This window comes from Belonocnema kinseyi, chromosome 9 (genome assembly GCF_010883055.1).
Source record: "Belonocnema kinseyi isolate 2016_QV_RU_SX_M_011 chromosome 9, B_treatae_v1, whole genome shotgun sequence".
Classification (NCBI taxonomy): Eukaryota; Metazoa; Arthropoda; class Insecta; order Hymenoptera; family Cynipidae; genus Belonocnema; species Belonocnema kinseyi.
In genome coordinates, this window is record NC_046665.1 from 76,575,919 (window position 1) to 76,602,416 (window position 26,498).

The 26,498-nt window shown below is 31.1% G+C and overlaps 1 protein-coding gene across 3 annotated transcripts in view; it reads right to left on the reverse strand.

Annotated features, from left to right (window-relative positions):
• Positions 1 to 6: 6 nt before the first annotated feature.
• LOC117179460 (protein crumbs) overlaps positions 7 to 26,498 on the reverse strand; it is a 68,089-nt gene continuing 41,597 nt past the window's right edge. For 2 of the 3 annotated variants that reach the window (XM_033371293.1, XM_033371292.1), the window contains 12 exons: positions 25,461 to 25,939; positions 22,887 to 23,068; positions 22,638 to 22,791; positions 19,874 to 20,338; positions 17,839 to 18,574; positions 17,345 to 17,747; positions 11,718 to 13,749; positions 9,676 to 10,054; positions 6,787 to 7,102; positions 6,393 to 6,710; positions 6,210 to 6,305; positions 7 to 1,755 (listed from right to left, as the gene is read on the reverse strand). In XM_033371293.1, the coding sequence (XP_033227184.1) occupies positions 1,522 to 1,755; positions 6,210 to 6,305; positions 6,393 to 6,710; positions 6,787 to 7,102; positions 9,676 to 10,054; positions 11,718 to 13,749; positions 17,345 to 17,747; positions 17,839 to 18,574; positions 19,874 to 20,338; positions 22,638 to 22,791; positions 22,887 to 23,068; positions 25,461 to 25,939 (5,794 nt within the window). In that variant the 3' untranslated portion in view covers positions 7 to 1,521. The remainder of the gene's footprint in view (positions 1,756 to 6,209; positions 6,306 to 6,392; positions 6,711 to 6,786; positions 7,103 to 9,675; positions 10,055 to 11,717; positions 13,750 to 17,344; positions 17,748 to 17,838; positions 18,575 to 19,873; positions 20,339 to 22,637; positions 22,792 to 22,886; positions 23,069 to 25,460; positions 25,940 to 26,498) is intronic. The other variant, XM_033371294.1, reaches the window with a different exon arrangement.

Sequence of the window (26,498 nt, forward strand, 5' to 3'; positions counted from 1 at the left end):
TTATTTTAGTGAATCGAATTGCGTATTACTTGACACTATAGTTAAGAATCGGGTATATAACAACGAAGTTTGAACATTAAAATATTTCTGCTCATACGCTCCAGCGTTACGATTTTTTTCTAGAGACATTATTGTACATTTTTAATTATTTATCGTGGATTAACAATCTCAAAATTGAGTAATTGTATAATTCAAGAGCACACAGTGCTTTAGAAGTAACCACGCATCCACATCTCAGTCTTGCGAAATCGCAGATTTACAAACAAACGTGTCTCGGACACGCGAATTGAAACAGAGATACAGATTTATTTCACAACATATATTTAAATAATAAATCCGCTTGTAAAATATATGAAATAAAACTAGGATTTAAAAATGATGGAATTTCTAAGAGTTACATAAACATGTAAAAATCTAACAATCTGTAATAAAGGTTTTTTCAAATTTCGGAAATGAATTCCTTCGTCCGCGAATTTTCAAAAGTCGAGATTCGCTCAGGCATTTGTATGTATTACCACGATCGAAATACTTTGGTCGCAACGGTAAATATTCAATATATCAAATAATACATTTATCGTTAAATACTATTTTCATAAAAAATCTTATTCGATAAAATCGTTAATAATTAATCTTCATAACTTATCGTCTACAATATATACAAAATTAACAGGTTGAACGACGCGTAGAAATTTCTTGTGATAAAATTGAATTGTCCAGAGTGCGCCTCTTCCTAAAAGGAAACATTCTTGAAGATCCAAAGCATCGGAATTGAAGCTTAAATAAGAGAAATTTCAGGTAACACTTGGCACATCTGTATAAATTAGGTGTCTAATCATCACGCGTCGTTCACATTTTTAGACACATACAATCGTATTTATAGCTTCTTCGTGGCGAATTAACAGTTATTAATCGTCACGTCACAATTATGCTTTGGAGATCTTGTCTTAAGATATGTGATAGTTCGGAATGTAGAGTTATTGCATTAAGTTTCCTTTGCCTACAACTAGTATTTTATCAGTTGAGTACGTTAGGCACTAAATGGACGGGTTTGTTTCGGCTCTGGAGCTTCAATCTAAGATAAGAACACTTGCAAAGTATTAAGTACACTTTAAACAGTTTTCGATACGAAAACCAAACGTAATTCGTTAGTACGAGTCTTTCTGTCCCCGGAAAATACTTTCATTAAAGCTCGAACAGTTAACTTGAGATTTATTTTAGTAAGAGCCTTCTGAAAATCTCATCCAGTATCGTTTCATGGAAAATTGAAAACTTCTGGATCACTATTGAATAGCGATGAATAAGTTTTCTTTTCGCTACGTACAGTCATGGGACGAGGACTAGAAAAGCGAGAGAGACTCTGCAATGTGATGCTTGATCAGTGATCATGGATCAGAATCTCTCGTGCCGAGGCAAATTTAATTTTCTAATTTGTCATTCCAATTGTAAGGAGAGTAACAAAATTACTCGAGGGACTAGGATACGATAGCAACGAACTCTGTCGCTCCTTTTTTTGTCTTTCTTTTAGATTAATCTTTCCTCTGGCGGAGGTTTCATTACGTTGTCCATCTCAACTCTTGGATTGCTGAATTCTTGAGCACTGGGGCTGTAAGTTCCACGTGTAGCTCGTTTTTTTCGAGCCATCATAAAGAGAGCTATCATTGATCCTGCGGCAATGAGGAATAGACAAGCTACTATAGGTCCGACTATCACGGCGATGTCCAGAGCCTGACTACCTAGAAGATGTTCCGAGTGGTACTGAAAAATAAAATTTAAGAAATTAAATTCAGAATAAATCAAAATTTAAGTTTCTCCTTAAAGTACAACATTGAAATTTAACTACGAAATTCAAGAATCTAGCGATTAAATTTGGACAATACATTTTTAAATGTCTCCATTCAAATTAAAAATCATAAAAAGAGGAAAGAAAAAGAAGACAACTTCCAATCTCTTTCCTTTTTTTCTCCAGTCTTTTTTTTATATATATTTTTGTTTTTAATCATAATCAAAAAATATTTGCAAGAAATCTACCAACGTTTCGGTGTTTAATCGATACCCTTTTCAAGTGAATAAAAACAAAAAGTTCACAACATATCAACATTCATGAAGAAACCAGGATATTCTCCTTATAAGATTTGAGGAGACCTGACTGAAGACTAAAACGACAACTAAAAAACTAAGATATTTGAAAAATAAAAGAAGATTTAGAATCGGAAACATTTAATCGCCCACGAATAAAACAAGCCTTGGACTCTCTCCAGAGACAAAAAATAATGTCTGTTTGGCATGTAATTTTTAAAAACGTAGCTAAATAGTGGCATGAATTTAAAAATATAATAAATAAAGATGAATAATAAGATAAAATAATAGAAGAGTACAAATCTCAAATAAATCAAACGCTATAGGTAATTATAATTACCTATACAGGGTGGCCGCTGGACCGGGAAACCCCGGAAATGACCGGGAATTTTCTGAGATCGGGAAATGACAGTGAATTTATTTCTTAACCGGGGATTATACAAATTTTCACAAGAGAAATCTGTCGAAATTCGATTTCAACCGTTTTTAAAATAATTAGTTGAATTGATATCTTTTTAAATTATGATATCATTCAGTTTATAATGCAATTCGAACATCTTTTACCTGGAAAATTCTCTATTTTAGATTTTTATTTTTAAGCTTATATTTTTAATTTAAAGAATTTTAACGTACAGTATTGAAGACTTAAACAATTAAAAACGTTCAAAATGGCAAATTTTTGATAAAAGGCAGTTTTATTTTTCAATTGTAAATATAAATAAACAATTTTTAAAATGGATCGGTACTTTAAGTATTAAAAACTGTAAAATAATTGATTTGATAAAACGATTCTAAATCCGTTGAAAGTCAAAGAATTTCCAGATTCGTAATTAATTCGTACTTAAAGGCTTTTATTAAATTAAAAATATTGTTTCAGTATAAATTATTCCATTTTGAACCCATTTAATTAAAAAAAAATTGATTGAGAAAAAGGATAATTAATTAATATTTAGCAATATTTCACTTATAATTTACGACGACTAAATTGATGCCAAATATTTAAAAGTAAACAATTTGTAACATAAATTTTTGACATAGAAAGCTTTGAATTGTCAAAATTTCGAAAAGCTTTTAACATCTTAACGTTACAATTATTGTTCTACTTAATAAAATGTTTAATTTGTAAGCGAAAAAATTAATTAATTAAAAACTTAAAATGATATCAAGTAATTTAAACGAAGTTTTTGAGAAAAAAGTTCAGAACTTCTAAAAATATTTTAAACGAAATAAAAATTTTGCTACAATTTTTATAAAATCTTAAAAATTAAAAAAAAATCCTTTAATTCTTCCTGGGCCGTTTTTAATACTATTGGAAATCTCTTAAATTTTTTTTTGAATATTCAGTTACAATAATTTTTTTAAATGAAGAATCATTTTCAATTTTCCTAGGAATTTTAAGAAAAAACTTTTATTCGTTTGGAGCCTTTCACAATTCTTAAAAAGCCTCTAAATTTTTGTAAACTGCAAAAATTTACACTTTATTTTAAATTACGTTGTGAGTATTTGCACCGAAGTTTCGTTACTTATAACCAAATTGTTTCGGTAAACACACTTCATTAGAATTATTTGAAATCATTTCAAGTCCTAAAATAATTTTTAATCTTTTTTGAACTTTTAAATATCTCTTAAAATTACTCTAATTGTTTCTAAAAATAACAAGTGTTCTATTGTTATTTAGAAATCCAAATTTTAAGAACATTGTTTTTAATTCGCAGGATTTTCTACAATTTGTAGGACAAGTTCAATTAATTTTTAAACTTATGGAGAAGTTTAAAAAAATGTCAAAACTAAAGCTAAATTTAAACAAATTTAAAACTACTTCTCGATTTCTCAAGAATTTTAAATACAATTTTAAAGTTTTTCAAGGATGCTTAAACTATTTAAAATAAAAATAATTTACATTCTAATCTAAGAACTTTTAAGTTGAAAAAAATGTAAATTTTAAAATATTCAGTAGCCTAAAATAACTGAACAATATAATTTTGACCATTTTTAAAGTTCATTGATTTATTCTTTAATTTAGAGTATTGAAAATGTTAACCTGGATTTATATTTTTGGAACTTAATCTAAATCATTGAACTCTATCATTTATGAATGTTAAAAATGCTGAATTTTGCAGTTTAAATTCATTAAACTTGAAATTATTCAGTTGAAAAATGTTAGTATCATCCAGTTTATACGTGTAAATTATTGAACAATTCAATAGAAAATTTTTGAATTTAAAAACTAACTTCAATTTTAAAAGTTAAAAATTCAAGAGTTCCACTTTGAATGCTTTAGTTTGTTGTTTATTTTGTATTTCTTGTACTTTTTAGCTTTATATTTAGATTTTTTACATTTTATTGACTGGGAAAAATATTTACGAACCGGGGAAAAACCGGGAAATGACCAGGAATTTTGTTCTTTGATTAAAGCGGTCACCCTGCTATAGCAAATGAAATTAATCGCTAAACCCATTTAATTTTTTTTAAGTTGGAGTGTGACAGTAAAAATTATCATTAAGCTCAACTGCTAAACTAATATTTTAAGAAGTTTGTAAAAGTGATATTTTTTTATCATTTCTTGAAATTTTCTATAAAACATCTTAATTAAATTTCTTACGCCAGGATTACTACTAAATCTTTGTTTCAAAAGTTTAGGTCTTTTCCAGGTTTCTTCAAAGAGAAATTTTAAAACATTCTAAATTTTGCGGTGAAAATTTCGTTCCAGAAAAATTAGACTTTTCGATGAAGAGAAATATAAAAATTAAAGCAGAATACTCGCATAAAAAAAAAAGCAATTAAACTCTGGTATGAAATATTTTTAAAGATAAAGAAAATCTTTGTATATTATTTCCTGCTTCACTAATTTCAATAAAATTAATAGCTATCCTACGAACATGATCAATTTAATTTTGAAATATTTTTCAAACCCAAGACTTTCAACACATACTGTTAATCGTTAAAAAGTAAATAAATTTCCAATTATATTGACGCCCGTATCTTAATTATTCTTCAATTGTCCACGTCTGAAATATTTCTTTGTACCATTTGTCCAAATACAATTTTTGTTAATTTAAATGTTTTTTTTTTTAATTTGGAATCTTCTGTATAGCTTCTGTTTTTTTTTCTTCTAAATTTAACATAATGTGAAGTTGAAAAATTTTAATTTTCTTTCTCGTTTAATTTCAGCTTCATGCCTTTCGAAATTCGCATATTTTCTTTTTGGATTTGGGTTTGTTCTTAGAGTAATTCACATTCAAATATTATTAAATTTGAAAATTATTTATTTTTAACTAATTGAATTCTAAACTTTTTAATTGTGATCGCTTTCAATTTGATCTATAATTCATTTTTGAAAGCTATTCAATTAAAAATGTATATTGAAATTTCAAGCTTTTATTAGGAAATTATACTTTGAAACAGTACGATTCAAATATGAAATTGTTCTCTATAAATTTTAGGGATTCGAACGAAATTAAGGGGCATTTTTGGATATTTGCCAATAATTTCGATAAATTTAAAAGAATTGGGCTAAAAACTAAGCTTAGTCTAAAAAATTATAAAAACATAATGAGCCTACGAAGGCACAATGTCAAAATTATATGTTAATTGTATTTTATATAAAAAAGAACGAAAAGGAACGTAACGAAACTTTCGTTACGTTCCTTTTTGTTTCTTTCCACATAAAACTTTGACGAAACACAAATTTGACAATGTCCCTCCGTAGCTGCATTATTTTTTTTTGTTGTGACTTTTCATTCTTAGCATTATTTTCAGGTAAATTATATAGAATTTTAAGAAATATTTGGAAAATATCTGAAAATGCCCCTTAATTTCGTTCGAAAGAGAAACCTAGAAAATCAAGAATAGATGAACTTAAAATATTTAAAACTAATTTTTCCACAAATTATCCACTGGGACTATTTCATATATATTATATATTTATATAATTGACATGGTAGACACGTTATTTTAACTAATCAATGATGAAGTTCGAAAATATTTTTAAAGGAAAAAGTTCAGAAATAGTGGCATTAGCGTTCCACTACAAAAAAATAATAGCATCGCTTAAAGAAAGTGTCAATAGCGGCGTGAGTCCAAGCCCTGAAAATATGGATAAAATTATAAAAATGATAAAATTATAAAATTACCTCTGTACAGTTTTGACCAGAGTAGTTTGGAGTGCAACTGCAAGAGTAGATTCCATCGTCAACGCATTGACAAGTTCCTCCATTCTGGCAAAAGTCCTGTAAAAACAAAAATGAGAGTGTCAATTAATTTCCTGTTAGAGAACGAATTTAAGTTTGATAGACATCTGGAATTAAGAAACTTACATCTCTACACGGATTTTCGATTGTGCAATTGTAACCACAGTATCCATCGTTACAAATGCAGCGATATGTCCCGTTTAGATTTTCGCAAAAACCATTTCCACAGTCTGTGTTTGGATCCAAGCACTCGTTTTTATCTTCGGAACAATCGGGGCCAGTATATCCAGTTCCTGAACAGTCGCATTCAAAACCATTCACTTGGTCGTAGCATCTACCGTCGTTTTTACATGGAACGTTGCCTTGTTCGTCGGGAGCACAATCGTCGATATTGATTTCGCAAAAACGTCCGGTGTAACCGTCGGGACAAGTGCATGTTGGAGGCTATAAATAAAAATCATTTTTCTTTTTAAATGTCTAAACTGTATTAAATCTAAATTTACATTTGCGAGTAAATTACCTGAGGAAGAGTGGTACACTTTCCATTGTTCTGGCACTTTTGAGCGACACAGTAAGGAGTTGCACAATGTGTACCCTCGTATCCTGGCATGCAATTACAGGTAAAATTATCTCCGGTCTTCGGATTAACGACATCCAAACATGTAGATCCATTTTTGCAAGGTTCATTTTTACATGTGATCAATTTTAGTTGTTCACAAAATTCTCCGATGAATCGATCGTGACATTTGCAGTGAAAAGATCCTGGAAGATTTTCGCAGACTCCGTCGTGCTGACAAGGATTAATCGCTTCACATTCGTTGATGTCTTCCTCGCACCTATCAAAAGAAAAAGGTTGATTTCATTCTCTATATAGAAAAATAAATCAAGTTATACGGTGGGTGGCGATTCGGCGGACGATTTCAAATTCCCGGTCATTTTCCCATTTTTCCCGGTCAAGTTTTTTTATTTTAACAGTCAACTAAAAATAACATATTCATATTTGCCGCAAAACTCAAACATTTATTTAAGTTCATGACGTTAGTTTTAAACATCCTTTAACACTGCAGCAAAAATTTCCAAATAAATAAATTTTCAAATAAAATTAATGAATCTTCAACTAGTATAGTTGAACAAGAACCGGGGATGGAAATTTTTTTTTCGAAAATCTTTGTTAACAAATTTGAAAATATAGGGAATTCAAAACTGTATCTTTTCTTCAGTATAGGTTTTTTGGTTTCATCGCATGTTTTGTTTAAAAAACAAATAAATGTTACTTTTTTCGCAGTTTTTTTGATTGAAAAGCCGTTTTTCTTAGAATCAACTCGTAATAATGTGGCCAATTCTAAATAAAATGGGCAATTTTTTTTTCCAACGTGTAGAGGTGTCTTTTCCGCTTCCGTTAATATAGGTAAACATTTCATAAACATTGTAATTGTTTATAATAATTTAATTCGAAAAGTACCGTGTTTTTCGAGCTTTTGCTTTAAAAATTTTTTAAAATGCGACGAGTTGATGTCAAAAGCGCTCACCGTTCAACGCAATTTCCATACATCTTTCAACAAAGAACCTGAGGCCGAACCCCTCCATCGCTTTGAGCGACGAGCGCTTTTTACTTCTACTCGTCGTATTTTGTTTAATTTTAGACCAAACAATTCATACGAAAAATTTTAGTAACAGAAGCTCGGAAAACACGTTATTTTTTCGGATTAAATTATTATAAACAATTACAGTGTTTATGAAATGTTCACCTATATTATCGGAAGCGGAAAAGACTCCCCTACACTTTGAAAAAATTGCCAATTTTATTAAGAATTGACCACATTATTGCGAGTTGATTACAAAAAAACACGGTTTTTCAATCAAAAAAAATATGCGAAAAAAAGTAAAATTTCTTTTGTTTTAACAAAACAATCCATACAACCAAAAAACCTCTTCTGAAGAAAAGATTCAGTTTTCAATTTTCTATGTTGTCAAATATTTTGAACAAGGATTTTTGAGAAAAAAATTCCCATGCCCACTTTCTTGACTTAGACAATAGTTTTACCCGTTTCGAGCGTTCGCCAGTTTTTGCATCCCTGCCGTCAATATTAAACCGAATGATGAATTTTCAACTAAAATGATGAATATTTAACAGTAATGCTTGAATTTTCTACAAAAAAACAACGCTTTAAAAAAAAATACATGAACTTTTAACAATTAAATTAAATTTTCAATTAGAGAAGACAAATATACAACCGAACATTTGAATTCTGAATTAAAAAAAGAGCTTTCAACAGAAAATGAAAAAATTAATTCTGACCAAAAACAATAAATTTCCAACTAAAACTTAAATATTAAGTTAAGTTTAATCAAAGGGATGAATTTGTTTACAAAAATTATGGAATATTCAACTCGAATAATAGTTACATTTAATGTTAACAAAAATTTTCAACCTATAAAGAAACAAATTTTCAACAAAACAGGTAAATTTATGGTAAAAAAATTTCTTCTGATGCCAAATTGTTGAATTTTGAACTAGAATAGAATTTTTTTCAACCAAACTAATGAATTTTCAATTAAGGTGATGAATTTTCAACAGGAATAGGTAAACTTTATACCTATGATGAATTTTTAATCGTATAATTAATTTTCTACAAATAAAGACCAATTTTACACAAAAAACAAACATTTTCAAACCAATAGTTTAATTTTTAAATAAACAATATCAATTTTCAACGAAATAGTTGAATTTCTTCCAAAAAAGATAAATTTTCAACGAAAAATAGAATAGTTTAATTTTCCGCTACAAACCTAATTCTCATTAAAAAAAAAATTGGTGAGCAAATTATTTTAATTTTCTACTTGAATAGTCCATTTTGTAGTTTAAAAATGATTTAAAACCAACTGGTTACCTTTTTAAAAAATGATGAATTTTAAATTGTGATGATGAATCTTTAAACAACAAAATTATTTTTAACAAAAGACTTTAACTTTTAATAGTAAGTAGATACATTTTTAACTAAAAAAAGATACATTCGCAATGAACAATGCAACCAAATTTTATATTAAATTTAAGAAAAAATATAAAAACTACTTAAAGTACTTTCTTTTTCTTTTCTTTTTTTTAATTTGGAAGAGTGAACTTTTAAATTGTGATGAATTGTTATTTTTAACAGCGATTTTTTTAAACTCCTTTCTTCTAAACACGATTTATAATTCTTTAAAAAAAATGCTCCGTGACTTTAGATAAAGAAGAAATCACCATTCTATATTGAAGAAAAATTAAAATAATGGAAACTTGAATTTTACTGCGATCAGAGGTAAATTCCCGTTTTAAAAATTAATTCCAGGTCACTTTCCGGTTTTTTTTGGTCAATGTGATTCCCGGTAATTTTCCGATCTTTCTCGGTCAAATCAATTTGAAACTTACACCCAACCCTGCCAGCCACTTTTGCAAACGCAGGTATAATTTGCTATTCCATCGACACAAGTTGCATTGTTCTGACATTTATTGTCGACACATTCGTCAATATCAACTGAGCAGTCATCTTCCGCATATCCAGCAGGACACTCGCAAATATAACTGTTTAAATTGTCCTTGCAATGTCCGGAGTTTTTGCAGTCATTCTCAAAACAGAGACGACAACCAATGTTTTCTTGACTCGTTGATGTTGTCATGTTGTCTCGTTGGAGGGATAAAAATTCCTTGGGCGTAAAATTAGCGTTTTGGTAGACTTCTTCTAGGGTGAAAAAGTGTAACAACATCTTTCCAATTCTCACTTCGCCTAAGCATCCTTTGAATGCTTCTCCTGTAATCAATAAAATGAAAGATATAGATGATTGTAGAAAATAGTCGATTTTGTAATAATTCGATATAAAAACATATGAAATTTTTATAAAGAATCAAAGATTTTTAATTGAAAATTACAAAGTATTAGATAATATTTTATTTGAAAAATAAAAATTTTCAATTATGAAAATCTACCAAACAAAAACGTAGTAATTATTAATTTTGTATAGTTTTGGGTAGAACCCTTTCCAATGATCATACGAACTTAAAAAAAAAGAAAATTTTGACCTTCAATAATTAAGGTTAAATATAAATTGGCCTCTTCGCATAAAGGGACGCTTGTGTGTATATGTGTGTAAGAAAAATAATTTCATTTTAATTATTTTAAAAAGGGTCGGGTGGTGATTTTCCTTGAATATTTAAAACGTTCAAAAACTATACAGCAATGATAAACAATAAAATGTAAATCGCTTTAATAACCTCAATGACGGATAAAAATTTTCTGTTGTGCAAAAACTTTCCTTAAAAGTAGTGTTCAAATTTATCCAATTTTCATTACAATCCCTTTTTTACTCAGTTTTTAATGCAGAATTTACACTTCCAAAACAATAATGTAAAATACGTAAAAAAAATACCTTTTCTTAAATTTGAATATTACATACTTCCAAAAGGGCTTGATACTTAATTTTTATTTGAAGTGTATATCATTTTGAAATAATTAGAAAAAGGCCATCGCTACGTACAGATAGCCGCATTTTTTCGGTAGTGTAAACACTTACTGAAAAAAAAGTATTCTGAAAGAAAAGTTTAGAATTCAACTATTTGGTTGAAAATTTGTCTTGTTGTATTCAATAATGCAAACATTTCGTTAAAAATTTATGCATTTTGTTGAAAAATCGTTTTTGTGGTTGAATATAGGACTGCTTGTTTCAAAATTGAACAGTTTTCTCAACAAATTTCTTTTTGTTTAAAATTGATCGATTCCAGATCAAGATTTATCATTTTAGTTGGAAATTGAACTTTTTTGTTCAAAATTCATATATGTTTTTGAAAAATAGTCTTTCTTGACAAAAAATTGATCTTCGACTTTGTAAATTAAACGTCTTGTTTGAAAATTAATTTCCTTGCTTTAAAGTTCAAGGATTGCAATTAAATATTGATCATTTTATTTATTAGTTCATATTTTCGGTTGAAAATAAAACTGCCTGGTTGAAAGGTAAAGTAAATCTGTTTTAAAAATAAATCTGTGTTTTTTTGGTGAAAAAATAATTTTTTTAACTGACATTTTCGCAGTTTCATTTTTGTTTGAAAACTGATATTTTTTAGTTTAAAATTCAGCTATTTGTTTAAAATTTTATCTTTTTCAGTTGAAAATTCAACTGTTTCATTGAGAATTAACTTTTTTTTTAAATAGTGTTTTTTTTGTACAAAATTAATATTATTGGCGGAAAACCCAATTTCCATAAGAAACGTGCGGGAGCCTTCCTTTGGATATTTTAAAATGCAACTTAATTACTAAGAAACTCAAAAAGATCTGAAACGCACTAAAAATTTCTACAAATTCGTACAAAATTTTTATATAAATACATCAAATGTACCGTAAAAATTCATATAAATTATTGTAATCAAGGTGATTAGTTTAAAAATTATCAGAATTCGAAGATACTTAAAATTCCACTCACCAGACATCATACTATGAGGTGGTAATGCAGTCGTCAATCGTTGATCCCCAAAATCAACAGAGTTTCCATCCAAGCCTTCTCTAGTTTCGAAACGCCTTTCCGTTCCAATCGTCACATAACTATGCCTCGCAGACAAACTTCCGCCAAGACCGCCGAGGGTAACAATACCACTAACAAGTAGATCATACCACTGCGTATAGCTGAAATTTGGACTCGAGTGTGGCTCTTCATTCATATTACTATATGCACACTCCATAGAATTATTGCTCAGCTTCAATTCAATTGAAGTCCAATTTCCGTCCGGCGCCGGCTTCCCAAAGGTGAGAACGCCCGTATTTTCTAAATCTAGCTTCCATGAAACAGTAACCATATCGTGGAAAACTGAAATCGTGAAATACTGATCTCCTGATTGTGAAGCCATGTGCATCAAAGTACCCCCGGTATTCGATCTGTACGTCATTTTTATCGTCTCTATCGCTGATTCCGTCTCGTTAATAGCTTCCAGAGGATTATAAATGTAGCTGAAAGACGTACTGACACCATCGAATGTCGCATTGGCAAGACATTCATATCCATCATCCAAATTCTGACACTTCGATCCTATCGGACAATCTTGAAGCTGACAGAATTCCATCTCCTGACAAGTTTTTCCCGTGTAGCCTCGAGGACACTTGCACCAGAAATCATTCCAAGTGACGTGGCATTCGCCATCGTGAAAACAAGGGTTGCTCACACAAACATTGTCTGATTTTACACCCTTCAACACTTTATCAGGTTCAAACGTGATGTTGCCAAATGAGATCGGAGGTGGAATATCCTTGGCTTTGAGTGGGAAAAACTCCACAACCATTGTATCAAGTCCGTTCGATATCTGAACGTCTTGAATAATTCCTTTGAAATTAACTTGAGGCTCCTGTGGAACTTCCATTAAACGACTCTCGACTTGTCGAATATATCGAGAAGATTGAGGAGAGCCTCCGAGATATAAAACTGTTACATTCAGCGGTCCACTAGCGTTTATCGTCTTCCGGAAATATTCAGTGCCGTTGATTTTCACCTGCACTAGAGTGAGGTTCCTGATAACTTGGATCAAATGATTGTTGCCGTCGTGCAATTTTACGCTTCCAACTGTGTAAGCTTCCGTTCCATTGAAGTGGATTCTGACAAGTAATTCCCCGTCCTTAAGTTGCGCAGCGATGTAAGTTTTATCTTGATTTTTTAAATCGAATGGTGCATTTTGCTCTGAACCTAAGTAGAAAATGTCTCCTCTTGCTTGCCTGGTGCGAATGAACATTGAGATCTCGATGATGGACCTCACAGCTCTTCTCGCTGCGTCAGAAACTTTCACTGACACGTAACCATCGGTGATGTTTTCGTAACCAAAAGTGGCAGCTGTCATGTTGTATTGACAAGTGTGACCAAGGTAAGGTCTTTCACATTTGCAGGAGAAATCGCGCCATCTATCGGTACAGTGTCCTCCATTCTTGCATGGATTTGGATTACATTGAGCTGTTCTTGGACATCCAGATTCGACATCTTCCATCAGAACTGTTTTCGATTCAGTGCCTGAATAAACCCATTCACCATTGATGACGACATCCTCAGTGCATCCAATGAACGAAGGAGGACCGTGAGCGAGTTTTCGAAGGTTGGCGATAGTTCCACCAACGAAGGTCGTTGGAAACGAAGTATGGGTCGCATTAGAACCCTCGTTCAAATTAATAGGATAGATCGTCTGTTCCTCATTCGCAGAAAGTACCAAATGTGTTGCATTAATGGCCACGAATACCTTCTGCCAGGTAGAGTCGTTCAAACCACTTCCGATGAAAACTCCCTCCCATTTGTTCAAAAGACTCGAATGTAGATTCAACTTTCCATTTACGAGTTCCAACATATAAAAGGTTGATCCTTTTCCCATTGCGAGGAGGCCATTGGGCAAAGTTGTTCGGAATCGGAATTGGATGTCGTAGCCTTCATCGCGAGTTGTGTTCACCATCACGTAAGAATTTCCGCTCAGAGACATCTTCGTTATCTGATAAATGAAAAATAATGTTAAGAACAATGAGACTTGCTTCGTAAAAAGTATTTTTTTTTCAATTTCACACCTGATTCTGTGTCAAGAATCTTAAGGAGCATTGTGCAAGAAGGCAAATAAAATTGAGTGGGATAGATTAAATTGCACTCTGAACCAGTGAATAAAAATCAGAGGCCAGGGTTGTTGAAAAGGGTGGTGGAGATTTTTATACAGATACGCGCCCCAACCACAATTTTAGGTTTAAATTTTTAATGTATTTTTTATATTTATTTTGGTTGGACAGTTAGGGACGTTGGGTGGGCAAGTAGAGAGGTTGAACAGACAGTTAATCTTCAAATTCATATGCTTTAAGATACTTCAATTTTTTATTGATTTTTAGTCAAATTTATTATATATTTTTTAATTATTTTGATAATAATAATATTAAATAAATATTTATTCATTAAATTTGTTTGCAAGGTGTCCAAAGTTTTTAAGATAGGCTATTGGTAAAAAAATGTGAATTTTTTTCATTTTTATTGTAGGTAAGCATGGCTACTTATGTGACGAATGATAATACCTGAATAAAAAGGTAGGTCAAAAATAAAAAATTCTGGAATTCGAAACAGTCACGACCCGAAAAAATCGCGTATGCGGACCCTAAAGAAGTATCATTAATTGGGAATCGATAGATATGCAGCTTGGTTACCCGCGCTCGGCAAAAATATTTTAAAACCTTTCTGGTTCGCAAAAATTTTATATTTTATGGAAGGCTAATTCTTTTTATACATTCCTGTAGGTCAATATAGACTTTCTAATTGGTTGCGGATTTCATTCAATCATTTTCTAAAAGATAATGCCTACGCAATTCATTCATATTTTCTAAAAAAATTTAAAACCTGTGCAATTGGGAAAAGAATTTTTTCGGATACTTGAACACTTTCCCGTGAAAAAATGCATTAGGAGAAAGATCGTCGAGAACCACTAATCGAAATTGGATATTAAAATTTAGCTGTATTTCTAAATTTGATTCCTGGGTATTAACGATTTTTTTCTAGTGAATTTATGTCATAGGAAAGTATTCAAGTACCCAAAAAATTCTTCTATTTACACTGATGTTGAGATTTTTTTTTTAAACAGAGATTGATTAAGTAGAAATTATCGTTTAGAAAATGATTTATGAAAATCTGAAAAAAATTGAGAAGGGTTTCTTGAACTTTTCTTTAATTTTTTACTTTCGACTGAAGAAAACACAAATAATGCATTTTTTGAAGCATAACAAAGAAAAAATTAAAATTAATAGTGATTACAATAAATGAAAAGGCAGAAATTAATTTTAATCAGGTACAGAAAATTCAAGTTATTAGTTACAATCACAAAGATGATAAATAATTTTAACCTATTAAGGTTAAGGACATTATTTCTCAACTACTATTTTAAAACATTTTTTTCTTTTAATTACTGATGATTATGGTATTTCAACTCATATGAAACTGTCCGCGAAGAAAGATGCCTATCGCGCGGCAGCTTCGTTTTACAGGAGGAACGATCCAAGAGGCCGTCCAACATAGGAACTCCCTAAGGGGGTCTCACATTAGAGTTTAATAACAATACAAATTTTACAGATATAGGAATAATATTTTTATTACAAAAGAGCAAGTAAAAAACTATCGACCGAATCGATTTAAAATCAGACAGGGTCCTGCACTTGAAATCATGGAATCTCTAGAGGACGAAATATGTTGTTTTGTTTAAAGAAATTAGGCGATACGTTTTTTTCCGAATAACTTTTGTAGCCAGGAGAATTGTTTTTTCTTACAACAGAATTTTCTACTTTTTTTTAGAAACAATGACAGATACCAAAAAATGTTTCTGGTTCTTTTTCGATATCTTTCATAGTTTACGAAACAAATACCTTTCTGATATTATTAGAAACTTTTCAATAATATTTGGAAGAATAAAGAAGGTGGGGTTTTCAAGAGAATTTTTTCCCTAAAAATGTGATTTTTCAAATTTGTTTCGTAAACTATGTAAAATATCGTAAAATAATAAGATATAATTTTCATCACATACTTTTTTAGACGTGCAAACTTTTATCTTAACATTTTTTCGTATCTGTCACTGTTTCCAAGAAAAGCAGAAAATTTTGTTGCAAGAAAAAAGAATTCTCCTGGCTACAAAAGTTATTTAGCAAGCGTCAAACTTACAAGATATTAACATTTTCAAAGTACAAATTAAAAAAAAAAGCAAACATTTAAAGGTGGGTTTTTTGATAAAATCGATTTTTAATTTTTCAGAAAAGCCGCTGTCAATTTGATCATTTTACACCTTTTTTATCAATTTTCCGGCAGAGTTTAAAAGAAAAAGACGAACGCTCTTTGAATCAAAAAGAAAAGAATAAATATCTCAAGTAGGTCAAAAGTTACAGACGTTTCAAGAAAAAATTCTAGTTTTTTGAGAACAAAGTACAAAATTCAAATACGCATAATTTTTTAGAAGCATTTTTGTTGCAAATCACAAAAAGACGTAACGCCGAATTTCTTCTAACAATATGGCATCCCGAAAAATTCGGTGATTTCAAATGTAGGACCCTGCCTGATTTAAAATGGATTTGATCTAATCGGTTCGTGTCAAAGAACTAAATATTGATTTTTTCCGCGTTAGGTCCCTTACTTCGCGGAGGGTCACACATATCAATTTTAGAACACACAACTTTTATTAATTAACCCTCGACGCCATTAGATATAGGTGAGGTGCTTGCTTCATTTATAATAAACTTTCTTAATACATATTACTTAAAATTTTATAAGTGATGAATAATAAAAAATGTTTAATTTGTTTAATAATAAAAATTTAAAGAAACGATAAATTCACCTGTGGTGCACCTTGGACACATATTCATTAAATAATAATGGTCTTTACGTTTACTGAAATTTGGTGTACGTAAAGAAAAACATTTTCGTTGAACATTCTCGGGTTCTCTAAATATTCCTTATTATTATTTTTTGTTATTTTGCGATGAAAATTATAAAAAATCTTAACTTTTCATTAAAAATCTTAAAGTTTCGTAGAATAAGATTTTTCTAATGATTTCAAAGTGATTTATAACTCAAAATGAAAGTAAAGTGTTGAGCCCTTTTGGAACTAGATAGAATTCAAATTTAAGAGAAGTTCTTTTTTACATGTTTTACATTATTGTATTGGAAGTGTTAATCTGAATTAAAAACGGTGTCAACAACGAGGATAAAAAGATGAAAAAATGAATAAAATTATATTCAAATTCTAGAAATTTTGTTAAAAATTAATGTTTTACTTATTACAAAAAAAGTGTATATCTTTAAATTTGAATATTTCGTTACATTTTGGCATAGTGGGCAGTTACGAAGGTGGTGGACATTAAGGGAATCAGTTGAGCAGTTAAACAGGTAACAAGAATTTATGGAGATTAATCGGGAATTTGGAAGATTTTAGCGGGCACTTAGGGAGGTAGTGGCAAAGGACATTCAGGCAGATTGGACGGGCATTTAGAGAGGGTCTCGATTCCTGAAACAGCGTCTGTGGCGGCGGCGAGATCTTTTCACAATATAGAGAGACAAATATGACGAGGTCTCACCTTGTCGCAAATTTCTCCATGGTATCCATTCGGACAAGTGCAGTTGAATCTGTGTTCGGTTTCGTCCACAAGGTAGGGCCAGCAGGTTCCTCCATTTTGACAAGCGTTACCATGGCAGCCAGTGAGAGCCACCGAGCAGTTTTTACCGCCGTATTCAATTTCACAGCTGCAGAAGTAATCAGCTCGGCCATCCCTACAAGTTCCATGTTCGCAGGGGGTGTAACGCTTGCACTCATCAATATCGTGTTGGCAATGATCTCCCTCGAAACCCTCGTTACATTCGCAGGTGTAGCCGCCGATTCGATCCATACAGGTTCCCTCCTGACAGGGACTACTCTCGCACTCGTTTATATTCACTTCGCAGTTCTTTCCTGTCACACCTTGCACGCAGAGACACTCGTATCTGTGAACAAAAAAAAAAGTAATTACAATGATTTGCTTGTGAGCAACTTTTCTTCGTTTCGTGGTTTTTAAAAAATATTTACCAGACTTACCCACTAGCATTAGCGTAACTAAACTCCTGGGTGAATATCGCCGGCTTATTAACCGCGTCACTCTTGTAGAGCGTCTGATTCGATCTCTCCAAGCAAGTTCCATTAAATTGACAAGGCGAGCTTTCACATTCATTAATATCAATCTCGCAGTGGTTTCCTGCATATCCTTGGTAGCACTGGCATTTGTAGGTCTTAATATCATCAACACAAGAGGCGCCATGTTCGCAGGGATTTGAAACACAGTCGTCGATATTGTGCTCACAATGTTCACCATCAAAGCCAGTGTCAGAACAATCGCAAACGTAGTTGTTGAGACCATCGACGCATTTTCCGTGATTCAAACAAGGCTGAGGTTCACAGTCGTCGATGTTGGTTTCGCAATTATAGCCGGTGAATCCGAGGGAACAAACACAGCTGTAAGTGGCGATTCCATCTATACAGGAGGCGCCATTTAAACAGGGGTTGCTTTCGCATTCGTTGATGTCAATTTCACAGGTCTTCCCAGCATAGCCTGGGGGACAATTGCATTCGAAGGTATTGATCTTGTCGATGCAGGTTGCATTGTTTTTGCAGGGTCCGCATAAACATTCGTCGATGTCGATGTCACAATGGTCACCGGAGAATCCTGGTTTGCAGTAACAATCATAACTCCCTACTTTGTTGACGCAAATTCCACTATTGCAGAGAGCGTTGCCCTTCAGGGCGCATTCATCTATGTCTTGGTCACAATATTGACCTGTAGAAAGTAAAAAGACAAAATTAGCTCATGAAAATGATAATATCAGTGAGTTTACAGGGTGTTGCTTAAATCCTGAAAAAAATGCACTGACAACTTCACATTTTTTCAGGTACATATCTCAAGATTTGAGTCGGAATATATGCACCGTTTCACCAGTTTTTTTACAAATAATTTTTTTCTCAAATAGTGCTATTTATTTGCAAAATTAAATAGCTGTCTTTTCATTTATCAAAGTAACTTTATTAAATAATAATTAATTTCTTAATGGTACAAGTTTCTAGGGATTTAATTGATACATATAATTTAGAAAACTTTGACAAATTATATTGCAAGGTACACTTGAATATATTATCTCCATCGAATAATTAAATAAATAATACTAACAACATAATTCATCATTTCTCGAATTTGTATCTGAAGTCCATGAATTTAAATAATAATTAAATTAAATTTTTATTTTATCTTCATATACCTACTTAAAATGCAGTGCGTATTTAACATATTATTATTTGATATGAAAGTTATTTTTCAGGCCAGTAGAAACCCTGTAAAAACATGGAAAATAAGGAGACTTTTCACATATCTTTCAGCTAAAAAAATTGTTTTTTCAAGAAAATCGATGCATTTTTAATCAGATAGTTGAATTTCCAACCAAGAAGATTAATTTCCTACCAAAACAGGCGCTTTTTTTAAATAAGTAAAAAAATTATACAAAAATTATGAAACAGAAATTGAAGTCTAATTTTTAGTTAAAAAAATTAATTTACGATCAAAAAAATTGTAATCATGGAGATTAATGTTAAATTAGAATGATAATTCTTTTAAAAAATCTACTTTTCAAGAAAATGCATGAATTTCCAACTAAATAGTTGATACATTAGTGACATTTTCAGTTGAAAAGATAAATCTTTAAACAAAATAATAAATATTTCACAAAGAGTTTTCGATTTTAAATCGAAAACAGTTGAATTCACGCGAAATAGAAGAATTTTCAAGACAAGTTTAATTTTAACCAAGAAATATTTTGTCAGTCATAAGAAAAAAAAATTAGACCAAATCGTTGAATTTTCAAGCAAAACATGAATTTTCAATTACAAAAGATAAATTTTCGAAGAAAAAAATTTATTTTCAAATAACCGAAAATGAGTTTTCAACAAAATAGTTAAATCTAGTAATATAAGGCTACTTCTACGAACGAAAAAACATTGTTATTTGATTTTATACTGCTTTGTCTCTACAAAATTCCCTCAAATTTCCACGTTTTCGAATACTGATATTTATTTTTGAGGCAAATACCTGTATAACCCTGGTTGCACTCGCATTTGAATGTCTTATCTCTCTTATCAATGCAGGTACCATTGTTGCAAGGTTTCATGAAGCAGGGGTCAATTAACTCAGTGCAATTGGGACCAGTATAACCTTCCCTACACCTGCACTCGTAGCCAGCTACTATGTCAAAGCAGATCCTCTCATCTGGACAATCAGCATCGACACAGTCATCAGTATTGATCTCACAAGTCTTTCCCTCGAATCCTTTAGGACATTTGCACACAAAATCGCGCCTCGATCTCGGCATTAAAACACAAGTTCCATTATTTGTGCAAGGATTTATTGCACAGGCATCAAATTCTTCCTCGCAATTGTCTCCCATAAAATCACGAGTACAATTGCAAGAATAGCCGTGAACCTTGTCGGTACAGGATCCTCCATTCAGACAAGGTTGAGAATGACAATCATCAATGTTGATTTGACAAGTTTTACCTGCGAAAGGAAATTATTTTTTATTTGAATTCTAGAACTGAATTTGGAGAGAACTAAATAAATACTTTTAGAAAATTCAGGGGCCGTTCCAAAAATACGTCGCACTGTCAGGGGACGGAGTGGGGTGACAGAGTTTGTGACGATTGTTGATGTAAGGGAAGGAGGGGTTAAAGTATAACGTGAAATGATACATGGAAAATATAAAGGTTAATCAATTTTTTTAAATGATTGGGAATACCTCTATGCGCCTCTTTTTCTGTTATTCAAAATTTTTTGTTTTTGTTTAAATGGGAACTGAATTAATAGAAACCAGTAAAAAAAATCCAACTCATTTCATTTCGTTCAAAATTCTATTCACTGGTTGAAACTTTAATTAGTTTGTTGAAAAATCGTTTTATTTGTAGTTGAAAATTAATTTTCTAAGCTAAACATTTAACTAATCCATTCTTTGCTGATAATTGACTGTTTTCAGTTGAAAATTCAACTATTATATTAATTTTTTTTAACTAAAAATTTCAATAATCCACTTCTTCCTGAAAATTGATAGTTTTTAATCAAAAATTAAATGTTCAGATTTTTACTTGAGAATTCATCTGTTTTGTTTGAAAGTTAAACTATACTATTAAAAATTAATCTTATTGGTTAAAAATTGGACTATTTTGTTAAAATTTTCCATTTTTCCATTCCATTTTTGATTGAAAGTATAAACTACTTTATTAACAATTTATGTTAAAAATTCATTTCTTTAGCTTAGAAGATCAACTATTTGGTTGCAAATACAACTGCTTAATTGATAATTTGTTGTTGTTGTAAAATTCATCTTCAAAAATTCAGATGTTTTGTTTATAATTCGTCTTCTGGATTGACCAATCATTTTTTGTATAGAAAAGTTCTTGGTTGAAAATTCAACTATTTTCTGATAAAATTCGTCTTTTTGCTTTGTATAAAAATGCAAACGTTTGTGGTGAAGATTTTTTTTTACTCGAAAATTCGATGAGCTGGTTGAAAAGTCATCTTTGTATGTTGAAAATTTAACGATTTGGTTAAAAATTCAACCCTATTGTTTAAAATTAGTTGAAAGTTCAAATATTTGGTTGTAAATGCAGCCATTTGGTCAAAAAATAATTTGTTTCATGGTTGTTAATTGAATCATTTGATTGAAAAATCATCCATTTTGGTTAAAAATTCATATTTTAGGGTTTATAAGTCAAACAGTTTCTAAAATATTCCAATTTTTAGTTTGAAAACTCAACCTTTTCGTTGAAAATTCATCTCTTTTGGTAGAAAATTAATCTTTTTTATGGAAAATTGAACCTATTTTCGTGAAAAAATCACCCTATTTTCTCTGTTTTTATATCACTTTTGGCTCTAAAGTCTGTAAAATATTATGCTTTGCCGTTTGTTTCCGGCGTTTATCAAACGAAATCAAAGATAAAATGAGTGGTCTACGGTCTAAACCTGTTAGCTGACATTTTTTTCGAAATTGATTTTTTTTGTATTTTCTGAGACATTTTTTATATGCAGTTAATATCCCGCAAACGAAATCGCAAAATTCCGTTTAGTTTTTTAAAAATCGATTTTCAAAAATCGCGTTTTGGTATCTAGCTTTTTCTCACAATGGCTCAGTTTATTCGTAGAATAGGCCAGTGAGACACATGTCAGTGTGTATGCAGTTGAGTGTATGTGTGGCAAATTTTTGCAATATACAATTAAAAATTTTTGGAAGCACATCTGTATTCGGCATTCGATTCTAAACATTTTTACATATAAAACTTGCCCACAGCTTAAAAAAGAACGCAGAAGAATGCGAGCCTGGGAAAAACAATAGAATATCAGCGGTAGAACACTGCAGATAAAATGTTTAGACCGCTGGGTTCCTTGTAGATAACATATGTATAGCTTTCACTCGACATATACTGTTCAATTTCGATTTAAATGTTATAAATCTAAAGTGTATTATTTTTCTTTAGTAAATGAACAAAAAACCATTTACAGTTTAAAAAAATATTGAAAATTGCAAAAATGACAACGATTTTCCTACACCGTGTAAAATTTCTGAAATGTCCGTTAACAGTTTTATACCGCGGACCCTTCAAATAATGACTTAAGCCCCGGGGGAGGGGAGTCGCGTTTTGACGTCACCGGGTGGGTTCAAGGTTGTGCGATGATCTGTAACGAAGAGGAGGGGTAGAAAACGTTTTCAAAAATAGCCTGACGTAATATTTTTTCTTTTTTGAACGGGCTCTCAATCGCACAAAAGTAACATAGAAAGCAGTGCAGGCAATGAAAGTTTTTTTACCAGTGTAGCCGGGGAGACATTGACAATAAAAATTATTGGACTGGTCGATGCAAATTCCTCCGTTGCGGCAAGGATCACTGTCGCATTCGTCGATGTCGATTCCACAGTCCGCTCCTGTCCAGCCAGGTTCGCAGTTGCAATAATAACCACCAGACTGCAGGAGGTGAGGAAAAAGGATTTTTGGCATCAAGACAAACACAAAAAGCAAAAGAGGTAGACAAAATAATGACACACAAAAACAAAACTCACATAATCACGACACATTGTCGCTTGTTTGCAAGGCATATCGCGACAAGTGATTGGTTCTTTGCACTGGGTTCCTGTCCAAAATCTGGTGCATTGGCATTTTATACCGTAAACGCTTTCGACACAGGTACCTCCGTTGAAGCAATAGGGACACCATTCCGAGGCAGGAGTAAAACAAGTGGGTCCTAGGAACGCGTGAAGAATGCGACAAACACAAATTTAAAACACGTAACAATTAGCAAGCATGCACAGGATTCACAAGAAGCAAATAACGGCATAGAAAAGTGATTACAGTAGAGGAGAATTGCCGGTTAAATAAAAAAAGGGTGGCCACAAAATTTAATTTTCAAAATTCCCTGAATTTTCCCTGACTAATTTTTCATTTTTCCTAACCATTAATATTCAAAGACAGAAATTCTAATCTTGAAACATTTTTTATGCAGAATCTTTTATAAATTGAATAAAACAATTTTGAATTTACATGTATAAATTATTTACTTACTTAATTTAAATCCAAAAAGTAACCAAAAGTGAGTTCGATGAAATTTTTAAAGATACCAGGTGAATGTTGACAAAATCAGGATAATAAATCAGTATAAATAAAATAAGGGCAAACGAGAAAAATTCGCTGAAGCTCATAAAAATTCATGACGAAAATTCAAGTGAGTTTAGAAACATTTAAGGAAATTCGAAGGGATTTGATGAAACACATTAAATTCAATGTGAACTTAAAAGACTTCAGAATTAATTAAACAAAATCTTTAAAGAAAACTTTTGAATTCATTAAATTTGGTAGAACTGAATGAATTTAACAGAATTCAAGTGCATTAAACAATTCAAGAAAATACCAAGGAATATAGGGAAATCTCTCAGTTCTTTAAAATAAATCCTTTTAAATTAATTAAAATCCCATAAAATTACATGAAATCTGATATTTTCTGACATTCCAGAAAATTCATTAAAATTCCACGAGAACTTTTAAAATCCCTTGGAATATTTTGAAATATCCTAAAAACACAATACATATCTAGTAAATTCTTTAATATCACATGAAAATGTTTTTAAATAGCTTAAAATTATTAAAATTCACGAAAATTCATTGAAAAATTGTAAAACTCTTGAAAATGCCTTGGAATCTTTTAAAATAACATATAACATTTAAAACCCTGTGAAACCCATTCAAATTATGGAAATCATTTAAAAATTCCTTGAAATATTGAAAAAATTCCTTAAAGATTTGGAATTCTTTAAAATCTTTTGAAATTTCTTGAAACTTTCTAAAGATATTGAAAATGCCTTGGAATTTTCTAAAATTACCCTAAATTGTTACAAACACTTTCAACTATTTTGAAATCTTTAAAAAAATTTCAAAGCTCTTGAAATGTACTGAAATCTTTTAAAGATACCCTAAATTCCTAACATATTCATTAAAATATTATAAAATATTATAAAATCCCGTGAAATTAAACGAAATCTGATTATATTTCCTGAAATCATGAAATACTTATTAAAATACCCTGAATGATTTTAAAATTCCCTAAAATCATTGAAATTCTGAGAAATCTTATTAAACCCCCCGGAATCCTTTTAATTATCCTAAAAACCTTATATAATACCTTTAAATGATTGAAATCTATTTTTAATTTCTTGGCATTTTTTGAAATCCCTTAAAATATTTTAAATCCTCTGCAATATTTTGAAACTTTTTAAAGCTTTTGGGATTTAAAAAATACCCTAACATGTTTTCAGTCCTCTGGAATCGCTTAAATTATCAAAATCTATTAAAAATTCCTTGAAATCTTTCAAAATACCTTAAAATATTTCAAATCCATTGAAATCTTTGAAACTTTGTAAAGCTCTTGAAAAATCTTTGTGATTTTTAAAAGAACAGTTAAATATTTTGCATCACTTAAAACTCCTTTAAATTATTGAAATGTAATTAAAATTTCTTGAGAACCTTTAAACTACTCTACAATATTTTAAACGAATTCAAGAAAATTCCGAAAATAGATATAGTCCCGAATTCAATAGTAGTTAACGCTTGCGTTCTCTGTTTTAATTTATTGAAATAAAAGTGACGAAAGTAATCTTTTCATTTAAAAAAGTAATTACGTTACTTTATCCTTAAAAAATAACTAAAAGGTGATTTAAAAAAAAAGACTGTGTTGTAACCCTGATTATTTTTGACAGTTACTTAATGTTTTTCTTACAGAAATTCCCTAAACTTTGCCATTTTTTAAAATTCCTAACTTTCCCTGAGCAAAAAAAATGCTCTGACTTTTCCATGATTTCCTTTATCTGCGACCACCACGTTAATATTCTTGAGAAAAGGAATTTCTTTTAAAATATCGCTACTTTCTGGATCTTCGTGAAAAATCCACTAAATTCCGACAAAATTATGTTTTCCAAAATACCTGGACATCCAATCCAAGATTAAAAAAACACACTACTATATGTTACAATAAAAAATCTCTCATATAAAAAGATTCTTGCATGAGTAGAAGAAAAAATGTAAAGAAGCAAGCAAAGGAAGCTGCAGCTCCTGAAAATCCTGGAAAGTGGAATTTTCTCTCTTACCTTTATATCCTGGAGGGCAGGAGCAATTGAATCCGTCTTTGCCGTTGTTGCAGGTACCTCCATTATCGCAAGGGTTGCTGGTGCAGTAATTGAGCGTGCAGTTCGGAGGATTTCCCACAAATCCGGGCTTACAAACGCACTGCAATCCGTGATCATCCTTCACGCAAATACTGTCCTGTGAACATTCTATACTGTCGCAACTGGAACGGGCTTGGGCAGACAAGGGATGTTCGCAATGTCGACCGGAAAATCCGTTGAGACAATTGCAATGATAACTTCCAACATCGTCGACACAGGAACCTCCGTTGAGGCAAGGACTTGAGAGACATTCGTTTAAATTTTGCTCGCAGTTTTGACCGTCAAATCCTGTGGGACACTCGCAGGTGTAACCCCCATAAAAGTCGTAGCACTTCCCGTTGTTCAAGCAAGGATTGTTCTCGCATTCGTCGATGTTTATCTCGCAGTGAGGCCCTCGGTATCTGTTGATAAAAAAAAATAAGCAGGAATAAAAATTAAAGTTCGGCTTCGTTAAGTTCAGGAATACAATTTTTTGAATATACAGGCTTCAAAGTGCTCCGTGGAACTAAAACCAGGTATCAAAAAAGTATTTTTCTGAAATACTGTCAAGCGGGGTAATTTCGGAAATGTGGAGTAAATGTGGTCATTTCTAAATTGATAGCTTAAATTACTCCGGGAGTTTTAAACAGAATCTAGAACCAGTTAAGGCTTCAACTGGTTCTAGATTCTGGTTTAAAAATCAATTCAAGTAATTTAAAATATCATTTTAGGAATTCAAAAAAAGAACGTATGTAAAAGGGATTTTTTCATACTTTTTTGTATATAAATAACTGCTTTCGTGGTTGCATCTGAGGAAAAAGGAATAATCTAGAATTTGCGCTTACATATTGTATTCAATAAATTTGTGGTAAACATAGAAATGCCGATAATATAGAAATATTGAGAAAAAAGTTTTTTTTAAATAACTTTATGTGCTCAAAGATATGATAAATTCTATATTAGGATGGATTGAAGAAACAA